This window comes from Crocuta crocuta, unplaced genomic scaffold (genome assembly GCF_008692635.1).
Source record: "Crocuta crocuta isolate KB4526 unplaced genomic scaffold, BGI_CrCroc_1.0 scaffold166, whole genome shotgun sequence".
NCBI lineage: Eukaryota > Metazoa > Chordata > Mammalia > Carnivora > Hyaenidae > Crocuta > Crocuta crocuta.
The window spans coordinates 2,405,342-2,416,816 of record NW_027531018.1 but is presented as its reverse complement, the minus strand read 5'-3'; the positions used below and the strand labels follow the sequence as shown (position 1 = coordinate 2,416,816).

General features: G+C 40.2%; 1 protein-coding gene across 1 annotated transcript in view; it reads left to right on the top strand.

The window, feature by feature from the left end:
* Positions 1–7,460, top strand: part of SFRP2 (secreted frizzled related protein 2) — an 8,169-nt gene extending 709 nt beyond the window's left edge. The window contains exons 2-3 of the mRNA XM_077770933.1: positions 2,351–2,431; positions 6,878–7,460. Of these exons, the coding sequence (XP_077627059.1) occupies positions 2,351–2,431; positions 6,878–7,182 (386 nt within the window). The 3' untranslated portion in view covers positions 7,183–7,460. The remainder of the gene's footprint in view (positions 1–2,350; positions 2,432–6,877) is intronic.
* The last annotated feature ends 4,015 nt before the right edge of the window (positions 7,461–11,475 follow it).

Sequence of the window (11,475 nt, the reverse complement as noted above, 5' to 3'; positions counted from 1 at the left end):
CAGGTCCACTAAGGCTTTCCATGGGGATCTCGAGGCCCACGACCCACGTCCTGATGTGTCCCCGCCAGGGGTACCAGTCTCAGGTGGGGCAAACCTTCTTCTTGCTCTTGTTTGTCCTCGTGACAAATTTGAGACACCACAAACACGCCTCTCATGCCCTGAGTTATACCAGTTGCTGTTTCTTACAGACAGTTTAAAAAAAGAAAAGAAAAAGAAAGCGAAGCACTGAAACGCGTTTTTTCCCCTTAGAGATTCACAGTTACTTTTAAAGAAGGTAGCACTTCTGAGAGCACTGGAAGTGGTCCTGTGCTGAGGAGTTAGTAGTGAGCACCCTGGCCAGAGGCTCCTTGCTCAGCCTCCTGCAACACGTTCTTACCACCGGGCAGGATTCTAGGCACCACACTCCCTGACACTCCGGTAAAGGGAGGATAGCCAAAACGCAGTCTTTTAAGGTACTTTTTGTTCTTTGTCGACTTAGGTTTTGGACATAAAAGCCAGACTGGCCCGCGGAGCATGCTGCAAATTGAGCACTGGTTGTACTGCTCAGTTATCTTAGGAAGAGAGCATAAAGGGCATCTCCAGGCGTCATTTTCCTATCTCTAATCAGCTTATATCCTAGGAGTGGTTTTAATTAACTAGGGGAAATCATGCAAAGAAAGTTTCCCAGGTTTTTAGAAAAGGGGGAAATTCCCGTGCAAAAAGCATCAAAGCAATGAAAACCTCATGGGTTCTTGATGCTCTTCCTGAAAGAAAAACATACACAGTGTGTCTGAGCTGATTCGGATCCCCCTGAGATGGAAAGGGAGCTCCTTCATCCCTTTAGGGCTCCAGGAGTCTCTCCCCTTCAATCCCTAATTGTTTTCCTATAGCCGTCACTGGTTAGAGAAAACGCACAGTTGTTTAGCAATCTCTCCTGGCAGGCACCTCGAGTTTGCAATCATCTTATTGGTTAGATTTCTAATTTATTGCAAATGTTTGGCATATTTCAAACATTTGTCCAACATATACCACAGACCAACCAATACAGGTTAGTAACATTTTATATACATTCCTAGAGCTCCTAATTGGAAATGTTTCATTTTGTTTGAGTGAGGGGAATTAAGGACAGTTTTATGTGTGTTACTTTTGTTTTTATTTCTTTCCACCACCAGCACCATTATAAAGTACATTTCTCCAAGTCGCCTTTTTCCCCCTTCAAAATAAAAGTTTATGGTCTTCAAAATATGCTCTGCAGTGTTTCTAATTTGATACATATCTCTCGTATCTTGAGTCACATGAAGTTTTTTTCTGTAAAAATCCAGTTTCATATGAATGAAAATCAAATCCCTCCTAAATCTTAGACACAGCACTAGCACAATTATAAATACAAGAAAGGGAACAGTATGTTTTCTTTTTTCCCCCCAAATCAGACTCTTTTAGAAGAGCCTCTAGCATGTTCTCTGATCGCTGTGCTAGTGTGTATTTCTACATTTGGTCAGACCCCCAGAGACAGTTTGCTTCAATTATGATTCACTTCAGGAAAAGCTTTAGGTTTTTTGCTTGGTTGGCTGTGTTTTGGTTTGGGGTTTTTACGGGGGTGGGAGATTGTTTGTTTCTGACAGTTTGAAATGGAGAAAGGGGCAAGAAGAACCTGCACCAGGAAGGAAGATAACAATGAAATAAAAGCAGCTTCATTCAACCACAAACTTGACAGAAAGCACAAGGGTGATACGGAAGCAGTTAGAGCACGCTATTGTAGTTACCGAGGTGTGTTTCAAGGTGGGAAGAACCCGTATCTAACCCCTACAATTCTAGCTGCCTCTCCCTGTCCAGACCTGATAAAGGGTCTTTAAGTGACCTTCCTGAGACACAACTCTGCTGAAGAGCCCAGCAAAGACTGAGCTGCACTGGTGTCTTTCAGCCAAAAAAAGACCATTTTTTGGCCATATTTTGTGGAAACCAATTTTCCAAAACCCCTCAAGATTTCTTCTGGTGCTTTCTCCTCAGAGAGGCTTTGGGAACAACTCTGAATTTCAGAGACAGAATTTGTCTGAGGAGTGAGGAGGAAGAGCTATAAAGGTGAAACCCAGCCCAGTTAACTGTACACTGCACCCACCACACGCTTTTGGTGGGGGGCGGGGGGGTGGACCATCATTTATCAAACACAACTATAGGCATTCTTATCTTGCCCATGAGAAAGCAGGAGTCATGGAAGACTTTCTTGGGAATGAGTGATCCTTTTTCAAAGAGGCAGAAGCTGGGGTCTTACAGAACAATTGCTACTCTGGCCTGTATAAGCCCCTTTGAGTTGTTTACAAATGCCACCTGCTGTTCCCTTTTAAGCAAGCTTACTAATTTTTCACATTTCTAGCTCCAAAGGTATGTGAAGCCTGCAAAAATAAAAATGAGGATGACAACGACATAATGGAAACTCTTTGTAAAAATGATTTTGGTAAGTAATCTACCAACAGCAACAAAGATTTCACATTCAAAAGCTTTATTTACAGTACAACTTAAAGGTACAAATCATTAAGATGTTACTGGATAAGACTTGGGTAAAATACCATCATAGCTGATCTTTCCCAAAGTCATCTAACTTGCTGTATCTCAGTTGCCTCCCGATAAGTCTCAAGTAATGAGACTTATTCAAATTAGGACTTTTGAATGGGAAATTTTTCATTTCATTTTGGCTTTTTCTTGCCAATAAGCATAATCTTGGGCCAGGTGCTTTCAGTCACTTGATATGTGTGCCAGGAATTAAAACATGTAAGCATTAGCCCCAGCAAAAACAGACTGAAGGCATTAAGTTAGCCAAAAATACAAATTTGCCCCAGCATCAAATAGAAATATTTTTACCTTGTTCATAGCCCATAATGCTTTGCTTCTCTGCATTCCATCACTAGTGACTATATCCAAGGTATAGGATAATAATTTGGGGGAGGAGTTCCTTAAATTTGAAATGAAGAAAAAAATAAAGATTAGGAATTTACTTTGGCAAAATACATGAAAGATGCTATGATGACATAGTGCTTGGAGATAATGTGTGATAGGTTACCCAGATTCACGAGTGTAGGTCACTACCCTTAGGAGAGTATTGTAAGACAAAAGAGGGATGGATACTGTCCACACAGAGCTTCATCACCACCTATCCGCTGTCCTCAGGGTGCTGAGGTGAGGGCGAAGCCCAGCTAGACACCGAACCAGTGCTAACTTTGGAGTCAGGAGTAGCCATGAACTTCACCCAGACATTCACTGGGGACATTCGTGTTCATCTCCAAGAGTAGGCACCTTTTGATGTGTTTGAGAGGCTGGTATCCTTGAAAAGTATTTATTCAGGCAGAAGGCCAGATTTACTGGTGAGCAGATATGATCCCTGCTCTATCAAACAATAATGGATTCTAACCGATCCATATTAACATTTCTATATACTCAACAAAGTCCCTAAAACTGAGAGAAATCACTTCAGCACCCACTATTGGGAGCTACCTTCCCACTCTCTCCTGACAACTTACTGTCCCAGCAATCTCAGACCTGGCCACGTCCCCGAAACTCTGGAAGCAGTCCAGTCCCTGTTCCTCGCAATCCCAGGTCTCTTCCAGAAGTGTCCTGGGTTTAACCTTAGCACATCTCAGATCAGCCACAGCTTTCGGAAAAACTTCACACTGCCAAGGAAGAGAAAAAGAAAGGAGGCAACCCTGAGTCCTAACCAATCTGTCCCCTCAGCAAGAACCACAAAAGGGATGAGAGGGTTTCATATGTCCATATTTAAATACATACAACTCTAGGCATTTTTCCTTTTGCTAAACAAACAATTATAAAATGTATTAAGTTTTTTTCTTTTACCTTAGCTATTAGGAAGCTCAGAGCAAAGCTTTAGTTTCAAAGTTTATCTTTTTGCAGCATAATCTGGTTTTGAGTTTGTTGATTTTATTTGGTTTTGCTTATAACATCTACTTTCTCTTTCTCACTTTTTATTTGAAACTTTGCATTTCATTTTGTCATGTGTCTGGTACCTAATAAGCACTCAGAAAATATTTGCTCACTATGAATTTTTGCATTTTTGCTGAAAAGTGGCTTAAGTGTTCTTCATAATTAATTGAGTAAAAGTATAAACAAAGAGGAGATTAAGTACGTACATACTTGAAAAATGTATAAAGTGAATAAAAATACTTTTACACATGAAATTAAAAAAAATAATTAATAAATACATACATACATACATACATACAACTCTAAGTAGTAGAGGGCCAGGCAGGCATGTGGGTAGCAGCACTCTCAGGTCCCCAGAGCCTTACCAGACACACTTCTGAGCTTCCATACTAAAAGATTTGATTAAAGGCAAAAAAGAAAATTGCAATTTTAATAAGATTTACATTAAAATGTTTCTAAAATGTCATTTTCTTCTGGCAGCTTATGTCCTCTGCATCAGATATAATACAGATCTCTGTCCTGACTTTCCATGAAAAAGTTATATCATGGGGCTCTAAAATGATTGAAATGTAGGCATGTACACATATACACACACATATTAATACTTGCTTTATGACTTCCCTTACAGAAGACCCCCTTCCTAAGGATGCTCTATCAAGACCTAGCCCCTCCTCCAAACAAAGTGTGAGAGTGTGTGTGTGTGAGGGTGTGTCCTAGTGTTCTCTCTCCTTAGAGGAGAAAGCCTCTCAAAACAACATGCATATCACTGCACGTAAGGTATCCCACACACATTACCTCACAGCTTTGTTTTCTATTTTCCCACGTTAATTTCGTCCCGAAAGGGATAATGAACCTTGAATTATAGGAGGTTCGTCATATACTCCTGGTTTATAAGCAGTATTCTATGTTGCCTCTGTACTTTGGAAAGTGATGGAAGGGTAGAAAGAACAAATGTAGAAATCTGATTTAACTTAAATCATCCACGAAAGCATCACACTCTTTTCCCACTGCACTCCTGAAGAACAGGGAAAATACAGAATGCCTCCTTATTTCAATGGTAAAAGTAATGGTATAGAAAGACTAGCCCAGACCTGCCTGCCCATGCATACAACCTACTGATGGATCAGACAGTATCATTACCTCTGCCTCCTACCACTTCCTGCATCCCCATTCCTATATTCCAGGGCAGGAAAAGTTATTCTGGGGCTTTGATTCCCCACATTTGGTCTCAGCTGAAAATCCAGGGAGGAAATGCCTGGTCCCATGGTAAGCTTCTTCAAAGTTTATTATTTTATAGCTAGGAAAAGATGAGTAGTAAATTTTCCCCCTGGGTAAAAGTAATGGTTTTCTGATATTCAGAGATCAAGAATGTTTAATTTGACCAGGTGCTCTATCACACATGTTCTATCTGTGCTTTAGACAAAGCTCCAGGGTAACATATAATCACTTCTCCCACCATGCATCCTTCCCATCCCCAACCTCTTATGCAGAGGCTACAGGAACATGTGATCTTTTCATGTGACTTATTCCATGACTTAAGTCTTATAAAGCCTAAGAACTCAGCTCTACGGTTCAGATGCACATCAGACAAAATAATGGCCATATCACAGCATCTTTCATTTATCTGGTTAAGCTTCAGTCATTTCTTGGTGGGCTGGAAAAGCCACAGTTAGTCAAATTCCCTTTCTGAAACAGAGAGAGAGATCCACAAAGTAGTTACACACACACACACACACACACACACACACACACACAACATCTCTCTCTGTTACTAATAATATATTGAACTCCATCAAAGTCAGGAAATGTCACTGGCACATCATCTATACAGTACACTTATCAATGTCATTAGTAGTCTTAGGACACATTACAGTTGGGTATGTTAATGTGGTAACCTGGACCAGATATTTGCTACTGCCTTAAGAAGTCACAGTGGTGTTAAAGAATGGGGTTTGGGGACCAAGTTCTGAGAACTAGACTCAGCCAGGACACAACCTAACTGGGTGACCTTGTATAAGTTATTAACTTCTCTGGATATCAGATTGTGTATCAATAAGAGATTTTAACTGGATGATCCTTTCCAACCTTAAAATTTTACCCTTCCCCTGCCTTCATGGAGTCTTAAAATTCAATTCTAGCATGTATTTTTGTAGGGTTTTCTTTCCCAAACCAGACTGTTCATGACTGTAAAATATGTCTTTTATAGTAAACCACTTACTTTTGGTCTTAGTATTCTAGTGAGTCTACAGATCCTCTTTGGAAACGGTACATATATGATCTGTAAATGCCTTGGCCAGGCAAATGATAGCAGATGAGAATGAGATCTTCAGAAAAACACTTTTACAGCTAAACATGTTGTGCTCTTAGAGTCTTGGATATTTTTTCTCTTAGTTGCTTTACCAAATCAAATGCAGCTGTTAAGATCAATTCTCCTTCCCTGTAGTCTGTTCTTTAGAAAACAATGATTGTGTGATATAATTTCCTTACAGGTTTGTCCAAAAACCTCTCCAATGTAATAAATTGAGTTTAAAGTTTATGGCCACAGAAGGATCACGTTTCACCTAAGAGTCAGGCATTTCTTTTCATGCTGAAGTTTCCAATAAGGGAAGTCATTTGTTGAGGAGAGCATGAACCACATGCAACCTGCATACAAACACAAGAACACAAGGGTGAGAAAGAGAAGTTAATTAATTGAGTCCCGCTAAGAGAATTTTGAAAGGATGGCTGACTTGAAATAGAGTGCCTGACAAAACCCTTTGAGGCTTTAGAAATGAAGCCACCTGCTGCCCCCAGCTCCCAGCCCCCCACACCTTAGACCCTGACAGTCTCATTAGTTGCAGGAAGCCCTTCTTCCTCCCCCCAGGCCAACTGAACAAATATGCAGTGGAAGGGGGTGAGGAAAGCCCCCACTCTATACTGTATTCCCTTACTACAACTCATGTGATTCTGTCCCCTCTCGTCTTCATAGCACTGAAAATCAAAGTGAAGGAGATCACCTACATCAACAGAGATACCAAAATCATCCTGGAGACCAAGAGCAAGACCATTTATAAGCTGAATGGTGTGTCTGAAAGAGACCTGAAGAAATCGGTGCTATGGCTCAAGGACAGCTTGCAGTGCACCTGCGAGGAGATGAATGACATCAATGCACCCTATCTGGTCATGGGACAGAAGCTGGGTGGGGAGCTGGTGATCACCTCAGTGAAGCGGTGGCAGAAGGGGCAGAGAGAGTTCAAGCGCATCTCTCGCAGCATCCGCAAGCTGCAGTGCTAGTTTATCCGCCCCACCCCCTCCCCAGGCCCAATCCGGGCCTAGGCTGACCATTTTGCTCTGGGTCCTCAGCTCTCATTTCCCAAGCACAGGCTTTCGCAGCTCCAGCCCCAGCCTGGAGCAGCTTCCCTTGCCTTTTGCACGTTTGCACCCCCAGTACCTCCTGAGTTAGATGGCCCTAGGAGGCCTTGGGAAGGGATAGCTGTTTTCACATAAAAGAAAAACCCACGCAAGTCATGTAGAAATGTTCAAACTAATAAAATCATGACTATTTCTATGAAGTTTTTAAATAGCTCACTCGAGTGTTGAATAGGTACAACTGTGACTTGGGTCTGATTCTTTCATTTTTCTGTTTGGTTTGGGTCGGCTGTTTTTCTTCTGCTGAGGTTGCCATAAGGTGCAAATAGCTTCATTTTTTCAATGTGGCCCAAACTGTTGTGGGTCACAAACCTGTTGAGATAAAGCTGGCTGTTATCTCAACATCTCTCAGCTCCAGCCTGAGACTCAGAGCCTAAGTCTTATAATTCACTTGTCATTTTACACCCTCATTGGGAACTTACAACAGTAGCATGTTATTACATTTCCAGGTAGAGTACTTCCATTTATAAGAAGCACATTAACCATCATAGCATGAGTTCTTCAAATAAAGGGCAAACAGACAGATTTTATAATTGACCTGAGTACTTTAAGCTTTGTTTAAAACATTTTTTACTTAATTTTGCAAATTAAACAATTGTAGCTTACCTGTAATATACGTAGTAGTTGACCTTAAAAAGTTGTAAAAATATTGCTTTAACCAACACTGTAAATATTTCAGATAAACATTATATTCTTGTATATAAACTTTACATCCTGTTTTACCTACTGTTTGTCTTCTGTCTTTTCTTCTTAATGGAAGGAAATGGGAAGGGCGATGTACAGAGTGGTCACTTCTCCTCTCCTGAAGCCCAGCCCTCCCGCAGTTGAAAGTATCTGATTCTTAGGAAAGTGTCTCTCCCCTACACCACCTGGCTGCTGCCTTGTGCCTCACAAGATTGTAAAATCTTACACAGATTTTACCACAGAAGGCCCTGCGGGGAGGCAGAGATTTGCAGGCTTTGCCAAGGACTTTCCGCCTTTTGCCCCTTCTCAGTGGTTCAGCTGTAGCTATATGGTAATACTACTTTAAACCTAAGGTTCATAAACTTAAAGTGCTTTCCCTTTCCCAAGATTTTCATAATGAAAATAACCATCGTGGGATGCCTGGATGGCTCAGTTGGTTGAGCCTCCGACTTCTGCTTAGGTCATGATCTTGCAGTTCACGAGTTTCAACCCCACATCAGGCTCTGTGCTGACAGTTCAGAGCCTGAGCCTGCTTCAGATTCTGTGTCTTCCTCTCTCTGCTCCTCTCCTACTCATGTTCCCTCCTCTCTCTCTCAAAAAATAAAGACTACAAAAAAAGAAATAAACATTTCAAAAAATGTTAGCTTCTCCACTTAAACTTTAACCCTTTAGATAAAGAGCCATGATTTGAAGAATATCCATTGAAAGGCAGAGGGAGGGAGGGGATAGTGAGAAAAGAGGACAGGTAGACATCCATCCAGAAAATGTCCATCCAAATGCTTCATTATTTTATTTTGAAATTCTAGTAAATACATGAAGATACTATGGCTCAGAGGGGTTACACAGCATAGTTCATATGAGACACAGCCAGGGCTAAAACTCAGGGCCTTCAGATGAAAATTCTGTCTTCTATCCCAACTAGGACTGGAATATAGAAACATGGTGGCATTCATCCATTAAGCAAATAATTATTGGGAATGTGCCACATGACTTGCCCTATTCTAAGTGCTGGGGTACACACATTAATCCTTGTTCTTATGGAGCTGGTATAAGGGACGAAAACAAAATAAATGGCCACAGTTATATATTTATAACTTAGCAGTTATATGAAGTATAATTATAGTTAATATGTAAGAGCACTAGAGTGTCCCCATCAAATCTGAATTTTTACTGGCATTTATGTGAAGCCTTTATCTGATAATACTTTATTAATTTACTTTAGAAGTTTCCTGAACATATATCCATGACCTCTCTGCAGTACTTAAGCTCTTCTGGCACCAATAGTCATTACAGCCCACTACCTAGGCTACAGGATTCCTACAATCCTTTCCATTTTTCTCCAAGTTGCCACTTGACTGCTTCTCATCTGATTCCACAAACTCGAGATACAACCCCCCTACTACAAGGCACCTATGGACTAGACCTGAAGGGAGATGCTCATGGATCAAGGCTAATGCTCGTTTAAAGCATTTGGAACAGAAGACTAGGGACCCTATTAAAAGCAAAAAAAGAGAAAGAGAAGATAAAAGACAAATGAATGGGAACAGTAAACCAAAGAATTAGATATATACAATGCATCAAAAACTAATGGAAAGAAATAATTTGGAAGAAACTGATCTATCCGAATGCTCCCTATCCAGTCCAAAGCCCCTTCCTATATAACAGGAAGCAAAAGCCTCCGCTCTGAAGAACAAGTGAATGCCAGATGCAGCCTCCTTCAGTCATATTTTGAAGAGTCAGCAGCTCAGGCATCATTCCAATGTCTGCATCCTGCCATACGTGCCTCTCTTATGGACTTTCCAACACCTGTTCCCATCCTCAATGAAGCTACGAGCCAATGAGACATGCTTCGGCAGAGCACATAGGTTTTGGTTTGATTTTCCATTTTGTTTTGCATGATGGTTCAAATATATATGAGATATATATTCCTTCTTCTTCTTGAAATAATTGTGATTGTATTCTTAATTTTCCAACTATCAGATTTCTTTTATAGGCAAATGAAAACATGAATGTCCATCCATTATTGTAAGAAGAAAGGAAGTGATCAGAAGACACTGAATTTCTGTGTTTCCTAAGATGATGCATGATCTGTTAATAAACTGCTAAAATGTCACAAGTAGATCAGCTGAAACAAAAAAGTTAAAAAATATGGAAACTATGTATCTGCTATGCAATTTATTCTTCCCTTTCCTAAATAACCTGAGAAATGACTTGAACAAATCTATAAAAGTTTTTTGAAGAGCATTTCCTAAGTGCATGAAGGACAAAGTTTCTATCCACATGCACAAATCGTTGTACTGAAGTTCATAGGGTTAAAAAGAATTCATGCTATCTAATAGCGCCCTCCATTCCTCATTGTCTATTATGTCATCAAATGATAATTTGGCTGGATTTTTCTTCCTTTCAACTCTTATTTACCATCAGGTTGTCAATGTTCTTGATGAGGGGAGAGAATCACCTTGAAATCCAAATCCAGGCACACGATCCCTCATGCAGTTACTACATCTGGATTATGATTGTGATTTTTGCCCATGAAACACACTGCATTACTACAAACTAATTCATTAACTCATCAAAGATTCACTGAGCACGAACTGTCACCATTAATTCATTTGTTCAACAATATATTGAATGCTTTCCTGCATCTAGACACTGTTCCACGTGGTGGATACAAGGTGATTGATTCTGCCCTCCTTCAGCTTATATTTTGAATTAGGAATTGGATTAGGCACCACAGATACAGAGGTGGATCCTGCCCAAAGTAGACTAACAATCCAAGAAGAGGAAGAAGCATGTAAACAAATAATTCCAATACCCTGTGTTAAGAGGGAGATGTGTCTGTGCCCAGGGATGGCACAGAGGACAGAGTGGTTAACTCAGGTACAAAACAGAATGTTTGGTTCAGGTTGAGCTTAGGATCAGGGTAAAGATGCTTTCAAGGAAAGAACTTTCAGTGAGTTGCACCAGAATATCTTCTATTAGGATAGAGCCTTAGAAATTCAGTATGTATAATCAGTTTTACATGCTGGCCAATCAACTACAGTATTGTACAATCAACTATGGTATTGTGCAGTTATCATGCTGAAGGTATTATTCTCGACACTACCAGTAAATCTAGCATAAGGTCCATTGCTTTCATAATCCAAAAAATTCCAAAATCCTCAAATTACAAAACAACAGATCAACATTTATCTCAGAAACAAATAGCAATTCAACATAATGAAAACTTTTTGATTCTTAAATATGGAGAACAAACAGAGAGTTGATGGAGGGGTTGTGGGAGGGGGGGACGGGCTAAATGGGTAAGGGGCATTAAGGAATCTACTCCTGAAATCATTGTTGCACTATATGCTAACTATCTTGGATGTAAATTAAAAAATAAATACATTTAAAAAAATTATTTTGAAGCAGTCCAGGACTGTCCAGAGGCTGAGGCAGATAGGTTAATGCTAAAAAAAAAAAAAAAAAAAAAAA